Raw genomic sequence first — 16,795 nt, forward strand, 5'->3', positions numbered from 1 at the left:
AGCTTGTTATAAAAGATGTAATATAAAAGTTAGATATGGTGCTTGTTTATAACTTTGCTCAATGGTCTTATTTCTCAAGGTTTTCAGATTTTTATTTATTTATTTTTTTTGCTTGCAGTTTATCATGTAAGTACATGCACCAGTAGTAATGCATACTAATTACACCTGCTGATGTGCTGCCTCTGATTACTTTCTGCCCCAAGTCTGGCAGCCCCAGATTGGCACTTCCCCATTGCTTCAGAGACGCAGCCTGTGGTTGCTTGTCTTCCCTCTGCTCCCTTCCTGCTGTCCCAGATGTGCACACTTTCTGCTGTGTACTTGAGCGTTCTCTGAGCCATTTTTTTGAGACTACTACTCTTATTTTCTCTGTCTCTCTTATCCATCTTATTTTTCTCCTCCTAGTTCTATGTAAACATAAAAGCTGGCTAAAGCAGTTCTGTGTCCACAGGAATTGGTGAACTAGATAAAAAGAAGAGCCTTTCAACAGCCACAGAAGGAAAAGTAGCATAGTACCATGAGTTTCAGTTGAGTTGTGCCTAGGAAAGAAATAGGCTTTTAACTCGTTCTTCATTGCCCTGGTCGTAACTAGGATCATAAGATAACAAACACTCTTAGGTGAAGAAAGACGCAATTTGAAGAAACTATTTCCCCTCAATTTCATGTAAGTTTTTAAGTAATTAATTTACTTAAATCTAAAAGCTCAGAGACAGAGCATTTGGTTAGAGTACATAGAACCCTGAGCTCCATCTTCAGTCTTTTAACATAAAAAAGCATCCATAGATGATATTTTTTGTATCCCATTTTACAGTAATAGTGATGATCTGTAAACTAGGTTGAGAGTGATCTTTACCTAAGACAGCTCATGAAGTAAGGATGTATCACTTTTAGAAGCAATAAAGTCATTGTCAAATTGGTATGGCAAAACTAAAAAAAGATAAGAAATTGGATTTGGAAAAACCCCGGGCACTGGAAAGGTAGGAGACGAGAATGAAAATGAGTTTGCTCTTGTCCTGAGGAGCTGCCTGAACTCTCGAAGGCCTAGTGCTTACTCTGACATCATCCCCTAACTGGAAATACATTCTGTCCCAGACATGAAGGCTGGGCAGTGTCCTCAGAGAGCCAGGAGCCTAAGCAAACACCAGCTAACAGAGGCACACCTGTCCTCCCACCATCCAGGACATGAAGAGTCTAGGTTGGAAGTCACTCTATACATGAGCCTGAGTATTAATGAGGACAAAGTATATAGCTTGCTCCACAGACAGCAGTTAGGCTCTCTCAGGTGGACAGACCTTCAGTTCTCTAAACCCTTACCCTATAAGACCAAAAGCATAAAAAGCCACTAGAATATTTAAAAAGTGACAACTATGTTTTAATTCAATTTTCATTTAAAATTATTCTAAAATTCTCTGAATATTTAATAGAGAAACTAGTCCCGGTGTCTGTAATCATAGAGAGCAGCATTGTTAGTCACGGGCTGTAATTCCATGTCTTGGTACTGGTCATATAGTGCTTTCAAGGTCCCCAGGAAAAGCTGGTGTTCCATAGGTGAGAGAATTTTGGAGTGCCCGCTGGGTCTCCACACTGGGTCTCCACATCGTGATTAGTTTTTACAGATAATCAGTTAAGTGAACTTGCACATTCTATTAGCCTAGTGTACACACCTTCCACACTGGATACCTTAGGATTCCTACAAAGAGAACATACATTGTGTAATTACAAACAAAAGAAAACTGTCTGAGCTCACACTACTGTTGCTAGGAGATAACACAAGCTTCTTGTCATCCTCTTTACTAGGTAGGAAGATCTGCCTCAAAGTAGGCCAAAAACCACAAATATTTGGAAAGACTGAGATGTGATATTATATAGATTTGTTTGCTTTGTTTGATACTTATTTAAGTTCCTGAAAAATAGACCAGCAAGAAGTGATAGATAGATAGATAGATACATACATACATACATACATACATACATACATACATACATACAAATAAATAAAATAAGCTTACTTATTTCCCTAAATATTATTGTTTCTTTATGGTAGAACACACACTATCAATATTGTATCTTCCAGTTTTTAATACAATATTTTGCTACTATCTGTAGTCATGCTAATATGTGGTAGAGCACCAGAACTGGATTTCCTACTACTTACATGCTTATATATGTTTATAAATATATATTGATATATATTCCCATCTCAATTTCTCCCATCAAGTTCAATTTGTACTGCCCATGTATTCTTGGATGTGTGAAGCATAATAGACCTACCAGAGGCAACAATGTAAAGAAAATAGACTCTCCCTCCTGGCAGCTATCCGTTGCCAATAGCTCCCCAGCTAGGGTTGGGACTTCATACCCACCTTCCCTCTCCATGCTGGGATTTGATCTGGCCTCAGCTTACAACATAGGGTGTGTGGGTACTGTCACGATCACTGTGAGTTTCTATGTGCAGTTTCCCTGCTCTGTCCAAAGGACAGTTTTATTATATTCATCCTCTGCTTCGACCTCTCACCATATTTCTACCCCTGAGCCGTGAAGAAGGGGGATGTAGTATAGATGGCCATTTAGAGCTGAGCAGTCAACAGTGTTTTAGTTTCTGTACCTTGGCCAGTTCTGGGCCTTTGTGTTAATTTGTATCTACTATAAATAGAAGCTACTCTAATGAGGGTTAAGAGAAGCATTTGTGAGTATGACAACAAGTCATTAGGAGTTAGTTTAATACTGCGTCCATTTAGCAGAAATAGTAAGAAATCTGGAAAAACTAGGTTTGTTCTAGTCACGAGTTCTTGGTCCAGCAAATAATTTTAAGTATGGGTTTCATTTTGTAAAGTGAGACTTTAATCAGAAAGTGGTTACACCTGTGGGCATGTCTTGCTAGCCTCGTTGTTACTGTAGCTTGGGGTTCAGTTGATACTTTGTGCTCTAAACTCTTTTCAACTACTGGTAAATAATTTAATTGCTAGAGATTACTACTCTAAATTGGTTCAACTAGATCCCCAAATGTTCTTTTCCCTCTTACTCCTTCCATTTACCTCTCTCCACTACCACTCTATAAAGAAATGCAATTTATAGTTATTTCTTCCTTTGGAGTTTCTCTTAAAATGACAAAGTACATTTTGTAGGGAGAAAATAAAACTACCCTAACCTTGGTATTTTGTGTCCAAATCTACTTTTCTGCCTTCAGTTTTTGTTTATCTTCTTTTAACAGCTCCAGTAACTGTAATAATGGTTATATTTTTTAAAACACTTATCAAACTATTCTAAGTGTCCAGTATGAAATTATTATTGAGAGAAACTCAGGGAAGTGTGAATGGATGCAGAGTTAAATTTGAAAATGAAGCCTCTGGTCTTGTTAAACTTCTCTTCAGGAAGAGAACTCTGGAGATCTGGAGGAATTCTCTACAATTATTTTGAAGACACACAGCAGCACTGCCCTGGAAGACAGAGGTGAGTGGAAGCCCTCCATGCACACCGTGCACCAAGCTTCACTTGCTGGAGCATCCTTTTGCTCCCTCCATATAGCACAGAACCTTATGCTTACATCTGTAAACTTGGGGGTTAATTTTAAGTTTTATCCTCCTCTTAAAGTGTGTTCTTAGTTAATTATAATTGGGTTTATTGGTTTAATTATGAAAATATGCAAATGAAGTGTGCATGTGTATATGTGTGTGTGTGGAATTGTGCTGAACTTCTGAAGCACAGTGAAAGCTTACCTGGTCACCAGCGTGGCATTGAGCTCTGTCTTTCCCTCAGATGAATTTAGCAGCAGTGAAGGTACAGGTGAAAAGATCGATCCAAATGAAGATGATGGCAGCATCAAGTCACAGGAGGTAAAAACTACTTTCATATGTATTCTCTCAAAATAACTTCCAAATGTGTCATGTGCCTCTTTGTGAGCTTTTCATAAGTACTTTTTGGGCCATTTTTAATGCAGCAGGACACTGTTTTGAACAGTATGGTGTATTAATGTCATTCTGATTAATTTTGTTTGCTTTGTCCTATTCATCAAAGTATTTTTATAAAACCTATTTATGTCAACACTAGATAGGGTCAGTCCAACATTTTGCCAGGGGCAGTGTCAGGTGCCTGGCTTTGCAGCTTAGCACTGCCAGAGGAAATGGGAACAGCTTCAGGAGAGCCCAAGGAGACCGAGCTTTGTGAGGCTCAGTCCTGGCTGCCCAGGAGGTTGCTTTCATTCAAGTTGACTGTGAGCTTCTGCATCAGAGAATGATAGTGGCTTGAGACAGACTTGAATTCCAAAGGAGCCGTTGCTAGTTTACCAACTTTTTAATGGTTTCTTGTGAGAAATTCAGTAGACTCTTTTTTTCTTTTTTTTTTTTTTTCTTTTCTTTTTTTTTTTTTTTTGTAGGACATAACATTTAACAACAAGTAGCTTAAACCAAATGCCAGATATAGTTCTTGTCTGGGACAACACTCACTAAGCATTTGTTACTCATGTGGGACTCTGGATTCACAGGATTGTCAGTATTCACTAAGCAAGGGGAATACAGTAAGGAGAAATACAACTCTATAACATTACACCTAAGCACGGGTTCATTCCTATTATTAGGGGAATGTTAAATTGACTGAAGGGGACGTAAATTATTCTTTTATTGATAGGGACTTTTTTTTTCTCATTTCCCTCTTAGGATGATCACCCAATAATTACTAAAAGGAAAAGAGGAAGACCTCGAAAATACCCTGCAGAAACAGCCTTTAAATCAAGTAGGTGTTAGGCACATCTTTAAGTCATACGTGAAGAACTTTATAAATTGACTTCCTAAGTAAATTTTTATTTTATTTTTTTAGAAGAAGACTCCAAATCAGAGACTGACATTACCACTGTAAGTAATTGTAAAAGATGGGAAAAGAACCATTCAAATATTTGCTCCTGGCCTATGAACAGCTTGTGTTGTAGACTACCTTGTATTATTTAAATACTTAAAACAACTTTTTTAAAAATCTGGACTAGCCGTTCAGATAATGCCTCAATTAGTGATATTTTTGTATGGACAGAGTTCTGATAGCTGTTCATAAGCTGATTTCATCCACACCTAGGAGTGCAGTTGTCTAAAATTAGAGAGCCTTGGTTAAAATACAGAAAGAAATTAACTGTTTAATGCGATTTTGAGTGGAAACTTTTAAAGGGAAGATTCTGGTGGCCTTTGCTGCCTTATGACTTTCTCTTGAATTGTGTTTGTACGCAATATGCACTGATTTTAGTGCAGGGGAAACAATCATTGCTATTTGTGTGGGTGTGGGTATAGTATGCACACATACTCATGTGGGAGCACACATGTGAATGCATGTGTGTACATGTACATGCACATGTGAAGGCCAGAGGCCAACATCAGGAGTCTTCCTTATAACTCTCCCCACCTTAGTTTTTGAGGCAGGGTCTCTCAGTTAACCTATAACTCATGATGTAAATAGGTTGGCTGACCAGTGGCATCTACCCATCTCTCCATCAACTCTGGGTTACAGTTGTGCATCTCTGCACCCAGCAGGCATGTTATTAACTCAGCCATTTCCCAGTACTGCTGCACTCTGGAGTACATGCCCAGTGAAATCATTATATGAGGATTTTATTCCATGTACCTCACTGGAAATGAGCAGTGGCTTAGAAAACATCAGGTTGGATTTAAACATTAGCTTTGCCGTGTACTCCCAGACCTGTGACTTGTGGCCAGTCATGTAACCCTCTGAGACTGCTTCCTTGGCTATGAAATAGTACAGTATTGTAGTGCCAATGTGCTTCTCTCATAGTACTGTAAGGCTGCCAAAGCAGAGAACAACATGGGGCATGGCTGGCTGGCCTCAGGGAAAGCTGACAACCCGATCGTAATTCACCACTGTGGCAGTTGGTCTCCAGAGTTGCACCAAGGTGGTGGGGAAGACTCAAGTGTGAGAGATTGGTCAAAAGCAGGGAGGGTATCCACACTTGCTAACTCTTGTTTGACTAGCCACAAGAAATAAATCCCCGTTATTCTGATTATGTAATAAAGGCTTTAAGATTTACTGGTTGTCTTACTATATAATAATGACAGTTATTTTTTGCTCATTTAAACTTAGGTAGAGGAATCTCCACCTAGTGGCAAACTGAAAGACAACCAAGCAGGTATGTTCCAAGCACCCCTCTGCCTGTGGTCTAAGGAGGGGCTGTTGTTTCAGTTCATGTGCAAGAACTTTTAAGAGTGGTTTTCTAAATAAGCTATTTTTCCTACTTAAGTGGGGAACCTAGCCTGGCTGTCAGGAGAGATTTTACAATGTTGTTGTTTCTCAATGAAATGAGTTGACTTTTGGTTTAAAAAGAAGGTTATATGTATTTACTGTTTTTTCTTTAGTCTGCATTTTAGTCTGGGACACTGTCATTGCAGGACAAGGCGGTAGAAAGGGAAATAGTGAAGGCGGAGGTAAATGTAGCTCAGTGTCCGAGCTGTGGTTTGCTGCATTTGTGTTGAGATGAATCAGAACCAGTAGCTGTTTGGAGCACTGTTAGCATGAAGGCAAAGGCTCATCGCAACAACCCGCTATGCTCAGAGGAGTGATAATTCGTAAGAGAAACCTGTACACCTCACAGACTGGGATCTTTAAAAGATAGAATTATTTCAAGTATTTTGTCCTTATTCCAAAGAGAGGAAAAAAAAATCCAAAATGTTAATAATGGTTGCCCCTGGATACGAGGCTAACAGAAGTGTTACTTATTATGTAGTCTGTCTTTTCCAGATTTTAACAGTTTGTACACCTTAGTCTCATAGCTTAAGGGTTTTTAGATGAAAGAAAGCACCGTCAGTGTGTTTAAAGGATTGACAATATGGGAAGAAGACAAATATGACAACTGTCAGTGTAAACTGGTCACAGTCAGCTTGGGAAGTCATACAGTGTGGTCATCCAGATACAGCCAGTACATAAACCTGTGTGCAGTGTTTACACTCCTAAGTAGATAAGCTTTAGATTTCGCTTCACTTTTTTCTTGTCTCTTGGTAAATTAAGGTTGGTTTGGTTTGGGCTTTTGTTTGCTTTTGGGGGTGGACTTTTATTTTTGTTAAGGGAGGATGAAGGATTCTGCTTCACTATGGTTTTTAACCTGATTTTATTATAGTATTTTAAATCCATACAATAAGAAATCTTTATACAGTTAACTTTTTTTAAGGATTCTGATCTATGTGATCATGTTGTGGCTTTGCCTTTTTCTTATTTTCTGAGCCTGGGTAATGATGACCGGCTTAGGACAAACTTTGATTGTATTAAATTAACCTTTTCACACTCAGTGTAGTGAAACTTCAGAAAAAAAGACAGCACTACTGTCTTCATCTCTGACAAGGAGTGCCTTTGAACCTCTCCCCAAAAGAAGTACTTTTGAGTTGAGTACTTGCCCATAATTTTATATTAAAATAATATAACACTTAATCTTTTGTTTTCCTTGCAATAACACGTTCTTATAAAATAGTAACGTCTATATCAGACAAGTGTTTAAAGAATAAATCATAGTCTTACCAATAGGTTTATAATGTATTTTTTGTTGTTGTTTCCATGATATGTGTGTATTTGGAGTGACTGAACAAAGCACAGAAACCAAGTTACTCAAGCTCGAATTTTTTCAAACTCTAGTTGAAATATTTATAGAGAAATACTGAGATTTAGAAGGAACATCTCTAATCAAAACCCTGAAATACCAGAATCCAGAACCTTTCCAGTATTGACATGATAAAGTAGAAAGTTGTATAGCTGTCCTGTGCTGCTGCACTCTGGATACGGATGCACTAAAAATGCTGTATAGTATTACCTTCTGGTCGTGTAAATGCGGTATGTACGAAATACAAGTGCATTTTACGTCTGCTTTCTTAATATGTATATGTAAGAGTAGGGCAGGATGCATGCATGTCTGTACCTACATGTGGAGACCAGTAGAAATGCTCAGGTATGCCATCCTCCTCCTTCAAGACAGGGTGTCTTATCAGCTTGTAGTCACCCACTGGGCTAGACTCGCTGGCTATGGCATTCTCCCTACCTCACCAGAGTGCTCTAGGTTCTGAAATTGGGTCCTCCTGCTTGCAAGTCAGGCACTTTACTGACTGAGCTAGCTACCGCCCCAGATTCCGAGTTCTGTGTCTACATGATGTCACCTGCCTAAGACCTTTCATTATGACGTTTTCTCATATTCCTAAGTCTGGAAGAAAATCCTAAATAATGAATTACATAATAGTGTGTTAATATTAGAATGATGACAGATAACAGCTGGACCTTCTGTTGGAATTTAATTTCTCTTTGTTTGTTTTTTTTAAGATGAATCCAATAAAGAAACAGCCAACCTACAAGAAAAAAACACAAGCAATGTAAGTCCTAGTTTGTTTGTTTTTTTAATCAAACTGTATCTTCTGTAAATAAACTTAATAATGCTTAGCTAACCACCCTTTCAACTTTTAATGCTGTTGTTTCTAGGATGATAGTGAAGAAAAACTAGCGAGTATGCGTCGGAGAAGAAGAAAGCCCAAACGCTCACTGACGTCATCAGATGATGCTGGTATGAGTCTAGCACATTCTTCCCCACCCCCCATTAGAAAACAGCAGGCCAATTTTAAACAAAACAAAAAGAATACAAAACAAGAAAAAAAACAAACCAAGAAACACATACATTTGTACATTGTTAATTACAATCTTATTTCAAAATCACACTTTTTAACAAATCTTTTTTGGATGAAGAAAAATCCAGCTGGGTGCAGCTAGAAATAATGTTGCATAAATGTGTGTGAAATGGCTCAAATCCCTGCCAGAAATGGCACATCCCAGATGCTTCTCTGAGCACATGTGAATTTTTTGCAAATACTGGCTGTGAACTACATAAGTAAACTATCCCAAATGTGTTTGCGATTAAGGTAAACAGTTGTGGACTGCGAGTACTGAAAACCAAAGGAAGTGGAAACCCACTTCTTCTGCTTCCAAGTTGCTAATATCCCAAGTTCTCCTCCATGGCTGGCCTTTGGAAGTGTCTTTGGGAATTGTATAGTCCAGGTGTTACCCTTCTGTCTGAACAGAATCCTCAGAGCCAGAAAGAAAGCGCCAGAAATCAGTTTCTGAAACATCTGAGGACAAAAAAGATCAGGAGTCGGATGAGGAAGAGGAAGAAGAGGAGGAGGATGAGCCCCTGGGAGCCACCACAAGATCAGCCACCAGATCAGAGGCACAGAGGTAACGTGCACAGCCAAGAGCCTCCAGAGGCCTTCAGCAGCTGCTCTGTCCAGAAGCAGCTTTTGCTGTCATGGGACTCTCTCAAAACCGGTTTCTTTCCATGTTCTCTTCTTGACTGTCTTACCTCAGAGAGAATGTTTTTCTGTCTCAGTTGCTGGGGTTACTTCAGAGTCTTTGACTGACTTAAGTACATGTTAGATGAAATCAATCAGTTCTCTCCAGACAATTTTTAAGCATCTACTGTCTCAGATAGTGTGTGCTGAGGACCATGAAGGAACCCAGAGGGCCACACACAGACATCTCCTGTGCTGAACCTAATGAACTGCCTGAATTTACATGTTTCCCCTAAAGTATCTGCTCTCAAACCCTGACAGAGGTACAATCCTCTGGGAGGAAAACTGGACATGTGGTCAAATGTTTGAAGAAGTCAAGAACTCTCTGCTTCTTCTAGGTTAATGTATGTGAAATCAAATGAAGTCTTTTAGGTTTGGCAAAGTTGTAAAGGAAGGTTGTAGCATTTTGCCACCAGAGTCCTCCTCAGCCTCTCCCATGCTGGTGCACTTGTTAACACAAGCAGTTCCACTTCTCCACTGAACACTGAATGTGATGCTGCACAGGTCTTTCTAGGATTTACCAGTATTTCCCATTTTCACTGTCGTTCATACACTTGATCTTGCCTTAATCTTCTATAATTTCACTCTCCAAAATTAGTCAAAAAGGACTGAAATGTTTACCTTGAAAGTATTACCATTAACACATGTCACCATAATATAATAGTAATACAGTATCATGTTTATAAAAATATTTCAAATCAACTCACTTCTAAATCCTCTAAACATAGAGGTTATTAGCCTCTGGTGAAATGGTTTGATTTCTCATGAGTTAGAGTTTAAATACAAAAGACAAAATCAAGGAGCTTTCATGACAAAAGTTAAAATGGTGTGGTGCTTGGGTTTTTAGAGGAAAGGGGTTGGAGAGGGGGAAAGGATGAGAGCACTAAAGTGACTGAGCCATGAACCCTATTGAGAGAAGTGAGCACGTCCCATGGGGCTCCACTGGGACCTGTGTACCTCTGCGACTCCGTCAATGCAGTGGGACTCAACTACAGAGAGGTCATTAGACTCCTATCTTACATAACATCTAAAAGTCACTAGCAGACTTACCTTTCAAAGTAATAGCCAAAGTGTATTATATACATGCATGGCGCCATTTATGATGAGGAAAAATTATTTTTAAAAGAATAACTCATTTAATTTATAGGTTAATGGTAATTTGAGTTACCAGTGTTGTCAGATTCTTTAGGAACATGTGATTTATCCACAGACTCTTCTGTTTGGCTTAAATTTCTCAGCATTGATTGCTTGGTCCCAGGGCTCTAGTATCTTCATGGTTTTCCAGGCCCTCAGGGTCAGATGAGAACTCTGTGATCCTCTTGTAACCTTGGGTACCTGAGCCACAGCATCTCCTCTGTATTGTTCATGCCCTTGTGCATACCACAAAGGCAGGTGAACCTCTTCTTCCCTGACTTTCTCTTCCTGTGCACTATAGATGCTGGCTAGCCTCACTATGACTTCTGCTCTTTTGAAGTTCTACTCTTGGGGCCTCATTAATTCCCCTTAAGTATTTGAAGGCAGTTTCCAGGCCGCCTTCTTGTCCTGAACTTTCTTGACGTCTCATTAGTGTTTGCTCTCTAATCCATATCCTCTCTAAGAAGCAAATGTTCCACACCAAGTGTAGATCAAATAATCAAAAAGGGTTGTTCCACTGATCTTATAGATACTGATATTTAGTATGCATCCAAACTAGAATTGCTTCAGATTGAATTACATATGTACCATATACTGAGTGAATCCTTCTTCTTCCTTTTCGCTGTAAAGTCAGTCAGCTTTTCCTGTAATCTGATTTCTTTCCTGTATAATTGACTACTTGGAGCATTAATGTTATATGTCATGCCTTCAGTGATCTTAGCCTCTTATTCCATTTTGATGAGCTCTTTGGCATCTTTGCCAGCCAATATAGTTGCTATTTTTCTGAGTCACTCTCTTGATTGTGGGAAAATATGCACAGGAAAAGCAAAGACAGTTTCCTGGAGGTAGTTTAGTCCTGGCTGACACCAAGGTCTTTACTAGCAATGATCAAGAGACCCAGCCCCTTCGATCCTGTGACTCTCCATAGCTTTCTTGCTTGTCCAAAATCTCTTCCTTTCTAGTAGCGCCCTCCCCTCCCCGGACTAGAGAATCCAGTGCTACCATTGCCCAGTGTCTCTATAATGTGTTTCAGAAAGAACCATAGCAAGCCATCTACACGTGCAACATCCAAACTTGGCATCCCAGAAACAGTTTCTCCTAGAAATCGCCAAAAGTTAGCAAAAGAGAAGTTATCTACAAGCGAAAAAGTTAGTAAATCTCCCCCATTAGGAAGGTAAGTCCCTGCCTGTCCTTCAAGTTGTTTAACTCCCAAGCAATGCTTTTCCTGTGTTCTAAGGATATCTGTTTGACCAAATAGCTGTCTTAGGGGATCGTGGGTTTCCAGAAATAGGAAGGCTAAATAAAAGTGTCTTCGCTGGCTTTGCCATGTGGCCCAGCCACGCAGGCTTGTCCTTGACTCTTGTGAGCCTTAATAGCCTACTCTGATGTACAAAGACTGAATTCAGGTGTGTTTCTTCCTAAGCAGTTGCATGTCTGAGTACTTAGTTCAGTCTGTACAATGTGGTGTCACAGCTGATAGTCACTTCTGCTTTAAACTATTGTAGAGGTGACAAAACAAAAGAACTTTCGAGCAGCCACCTGCAGCTTGCACCTTCCACCACAGCCGGTTCACCTCTGCTTCCCACGGTCCTCCTTCTTTGCCTCTTCTGTGCTAAGGCAGTGGGTGCTCGCTGCCTGCCTCGGTGAGTCAGGCCCTTCCTTTCTTTAAAACCCTCTCCCGCAGGGCCTCCTATCTGCTTCAGCCTATTCTCATCCCTTTCCTATTGCATCTGTAATCAGCACTAAACAGTGAGGAGTGGCAGGTGGCGTGGATGTAGGTATAGCCGAATTTTGCTTCTCCCCTTGAACTGTTAAGTTTCTTCCTTGAGGTTGGGAACTTGCCTTCCTCTTTGAATATGGTAACATTCATAAACAAAAGATGATTCCACAGATATAAAGTTTGTTTGTTCAGAGTCTTACAGTGTTTGATCCTAATTACACACCTGTAATATGTATGAGTCTTAGAAAGAAAGGAGATTCTCTCATTTCATCCTCACTGGATGAGATGACACAGTCATCCTTATTTTCTATGTAAGTGTCAGAGTATCAGGACCGTCTGGACACATGTTTCTCAGAATTGAACGTGCAGAGGAATTACATAGTAGAGATGCCAGTTGTGACTGTTAAAAGTTGAGCATGTGACTGCACTTCCAGCAGGCTTCTGGGTAGGAAAGGACTTGGCTTGGTCAGTCTGCCAAGCTCCCACAAGAGGAAAGAAGGAGCCTGACTCAATATTCTGCTTCCTGCTAACAGCTCACCGCACAACACTGGCTCCTGTTACCCAGCAACTCTACAGTAAATTAGTGTTCTGTGTGGCCAGTGACTTCCCATGACACAACTTGGGATGAATTATTGACAAGCATCTCTTAGCCATTCTCAGCTCATTCATAGGTAACCTATAAGAACCATATCGTCTGAACCAGCATCCAACTCAGTGCATCTGATTTTGCTGTTAGAAGAGCAATAAGCACGCCTTTGCAGCAATAAAGTCGCATATCTCTATCCTGGAGCTTCAGTTCTCCAGTTCTTTAATTCACTAATAAAGCATTGTCTGCGTGTTTACTGTATGGTGAGCAGATGTTAGAAGTATAGCTAGAGAACATGTTTAATCCTTGCAACTGTCCAGAGAAATGTCTTCTATAATGACAGAAGCGAATGTGTATAAGACTTTCAAACTTTTGGTAGCAACCCACAGTTATATGTTTCACAATACAACTAGTGTTCACCGTCAAACTACTGTAACAGACAACACTAGCAAAACTTTATAGGTATGGTGACTTGACATTTTCTATCATCTGTTACCATGTTGCTTTGAAGTACTGGCTGCAGTCTGAATCTAAAAAGGCACAGCAGCTAAGCTCTAGTGCCTAGTGCTATGGTAAAGCTCTTTTAGTTCCTAGGAACGCAACTGCTTGCTCTTCTGGAAGGCTTCTCACAAGAGGGTTTTTGAACTGAAGTTGAAAAAAAATTGGTCAAATGGATCATTAAGGGGAGAGAGAATAAGAGAGAGAGAGACAGAGAGAGAGAGGGGGAGAGAAAGAGGAGAGAGAGAGAGAGAGAGAGGGAGGGAGGGAGGGAGAGGGGGGAGAGAATTGGGCATGTGGCTCAGTTGGTAGAGTGCTTACAGAAGGCACAAAGTCCTGGGCTGAATCCCTGGCACTACATAAGCTGGACATGATAGCACATGCATCAGCAGTTCACACTCCATGTGCTGCATAGGGAGTTCAAGGTTTACCGAGGCTAACTACATGACACTTCATCTCCAAAGGGAATAAAAAGAAGAGAGTCACTTGTGAAAACCTGGACTAGGGTGACATGTGTTTGAACACAGTGCTTAGGCAGCACTGCAGTCCAGAGTGCTAAAGGTCGAGAGCTGGTTATGTAAAACCATGCGCTGTGTTTGATTGATTTGTCCTAGAACAATGGTTCTCAACATGTCAATTGCAGCTTCTTAGAAGGTCATGTATCAGATATGCTGCATATTAGGTGTTTACATTTTGATTCATAACAAAAACAAAATTACAGTTATGAAGTAGCAAATTTTTATAGTTGGGAGTCACCACAACCTGAGGAACTTTATTAAAGGGTCTCAGCATTGGGAAGGTTGAGAACCACTGACCTAGAAACATAAGCGAGCTAAGAAGAGCTGTGAGTGTCTGAGGATGGTGACATGCCTGACAGTTACTATGCTCCTTGGACCTTGTCCTCCTGTGCCAGCCTGCTGCTCTAATACTGCTCTGCACAGGGTTTCACTGTGTCAGATGCTAGTATTTGTGCCAGTTGTTTCCGGTGGGGCTGTGTGTAGCCATAGAACAGGGTATAGGAAAGGATGTTAACAAGCAGAGGTCAGTATGTCGGGGTGGCAGGTCTGGCACAGAGTGCAGGCCTCCATGTGTCTCCTCCACAGCACTGTCTGTGCTCTGTTTAAGGTTACTGGTGAAGACTCCCAAGTTAAATTGGAGCAACTGATTTTAACTCTCCTCATTGCCTTGGCTTTTGCTCAATACAGATCAAAATCACAGCTCTCCCCTTCTGTCAAGCGCAAGAGAGAAGTCAGCCCTCCTGGAGCTCGAACAAGAGGCCAGCAGAAAGTGGATGAAAACCCTCTGAAAAAGGCGAAGCGGTAATGCTGGCTCTGGCTTTCTGAATAGCAACCCAGTGGAGAGAAGATGGACAAGCCTTCCCCCAGGGGCTTTTTTTTTTTTTTTTTTTAAACAAGGAAAGGATCTGCATGTGCTGTAAGTTCCTAGGTGCGAGCTTGTTCACTTTATGTTTTAAACAGCTTTATGAACCATTGTTCATGGACGGTATTCTGTACATCCGCTTCAGATAAAGACAGATAAGTTTACTTTGTATCTGAACTCAGCAAAATTGTTGTATATTTTAACAGCAGAAATTGGGGTTTCCAATGTGACATGTCAAGAATGCAATCCTTTCAGCCCATCAGACACCAGGCTGTCCCTTGGGGATCTGTGTATAGTATATAAACATGTAAAAACAGGCTGTATTTTACTCAATGTATGATGCTAATCAATGAACACTTTATTTATTTTACAGAGAAATCTTATCTGTGAACTTTACTATATATCTGTTTATTTTATTTTATTAATTTTTTTTTAATAAAAAGAGGGTTTTAAATGCTATGCAGTCATTAGTAGAAGAGCTCTGGGACTCCGAGTGTCCGGTAACTGTCTGCGTATGACCTGGCAGGAAACAGAAATTCACGCATGCATCCAAGTAAAGTAGGTTAGCTGCAGAACGGACTCCGCTGCTTCCGTCCACGGCCGGGACTGTTTTGTCTTTTGATTACCCTTCCCTGTGCTCTGCCTGCCAGTCCCAGTGACCTGGTAACTTACCCAGTTCAGGGAAAGTCACATCCCTCACCGCAGGCGGCACCCTGTGTGCGTTCATCCTTTGTGTTCACCCCGCGCCTCTGCTATGGTCTCCACACTGTGTTCGGTGAAGAGCTTGAGGAGCTGACTGCTCCGAGCTCGGCTTTAGGGTGTGCTGTTTTATAGTTGTCTCACGACAGAAACTGGTTTATAGCCAGATTCTTTTTTAAACATGATTTAACACCCATAATGAACAAACTGACTTAAGTTTTTCATAAAATAACGTTTTCTTAAGATTGGATCTGCTCCTTGCAATGAGTTGCCAAATGATTGAGATTTTAAATGCTCTGTTCATACTCTTGTTTTATAATTAAAATTTACATTCATTATGTGTAGGTTTTTTTATTGTTTGGGGTTATGATTTTTTGTCTTTTTTTTAAATTTTGGTTTTATTTTATTTTGGCAATTGTAAGGTGAATATTCTTGTCATTTTGCATTGTTTCTTACTGAAGTTTTATATATAAATTATAAAATGTTTCCATATAACTTGAGTGACAAGAATTTTTTTCCCATGTTTTAAAAGCCAGTGCGGTTAGAAGTGAAACTGAATCCCAACAATCCTGTTTCTAGAGTAGCAGTGTTAGGTTGATTGGCTCATTAATGGTGCACACCTGATCACAGTCTCATTGTGAAGCTAGCGTTCACTAGTTAGTCTTCAATGGACATGACCCCAGAGGAGTGAACTTTATCTGTGAGGAAAAGCTGCCTCTTAGTAAATGTGGGGCTGAGCAGTAGAAGCGTCAGCCGAGTTCTGGTGAGGAAGTCTGTGAGCTGCCTCTCAGTACCTTTCAGTGCCTCTGAAGCCCAGTTTGAGCAGAGAAATGACCTGTGGGACGGGAGGTATGGCAAGAGTGAAGAAGCAGTTTACAGTCGTGATGTGATGCTGAGAGTATTTAGCAGAGTGGAGGAGCTCAAATCGGGAAACACCCTAGTTCACACGGTGGTCTCAGAATCCTAAGGACTGCCTGGCTCAGAGGCTACAGAGATCAAGTCCCATCACCACTATCCATACCTCCAATTCCAGAGTATCTGATGTCCTCTGAGCCCCAGCATGGTGTACGTGCATGTATGTATGCATGTAAGCAAAACACTCATATACATAAACATAAAAAGTACCTAACTCAGAATTCCTGTGGCTTTCTTCTACAAACCCACTATAAAACACAGATCGTCTCCAGCTGTCATTTTTCTGGGCCTCGAATTGCTGCCACTGTGCTCTATCAGAAGCCTTATCCATCAGCTGCTCCATCACAGAGCCATGATCAATCAAAGGTAGTGGAGTGCCCCATGCCTGATGATGTCATGGTGCTGTGGCCCACAGAGGACACCTGCTTGGTCTTGATTCATACCCTCCCGCTGTTCTCCATCTCTGTTTCTGGCCTCTTTCCTCAGATTCTCCAGCTTAGCTCCCACCATCTAGATTTCCTAAATGCCAGACCCTGGTAACATTGGCCATAAGTAGGGATA

General features: G+C 40.6%; 1 protein-coding gene across 9 annotated transcripts in view; it reads left to right on the top strand.

Annotated features, from left to right (window-relative positions):
- The window catches only part of BOD1L1 (biorientation of chromosomes in cell division 1 like 1), a 52,139-nt gene extending 37,060 nt beyond the window's left edge, over positions 1-15,079 (top strand). For 7 of the 9 annotated variants that reach the window (XM_080933860.1, XM_080933864.1, XM_080933865.1 and 4 more), the window contains 10 exons: positions 3,369-3,447; positions 3,754-3,830; positions 4,650-4,725; positions 4,810-4,844; positions 6,073-6,118; positions 8,287-8,336; positions 8,443-8,524; positions 9,036-9,189; positions 11,470-11,610; positions 14,446-15,079. In XM_080933860.1, the coding sequence (XP_080789986.1) occupies positions 3,369-3,447; positions 3,754-3,830; positions 4,650-4,725; positions 4,810-4,844; positions 6,073-6,118; positions 8,287-8,336; positions 8,443-8,524; positions 9,036-9,189; positions 11,470-11,610; positions 14,446-14,563 (858 nt within the window). In that variant the 3' untranslated portion in view covers positions 14,564-15,079. The remainder of the gene's footprint in view (positions 1-3,368; positions 3,448-3,753; positions 3,831-4,649; positions 4,726-4,809; positions 4,845-6,072; positions 6,119-8,286; positions 8,337-8,442; positions 8,525-9,035; positions 9,190-11,469; positions 11,611-14,445) is intronic. The other 2 variants (XM_080933862.1, XM_080933863.1) reach the window with 1 other exon arrangement.
- The last annotated feature ends 1,716 nt before the right edge of the window (positions 15,080-16,795 follow it).

The sequence above is a fragment of the Micromys minutus genome, assembly GCF_963924665.1.
Source record: "Micromys minutus genome assembly, chromosome: 1".
NCBI lineage: Eukaryota > Metazoa > Chordata > Mammalia > Rodentia > Muridae > Micromys > Micromys minutus.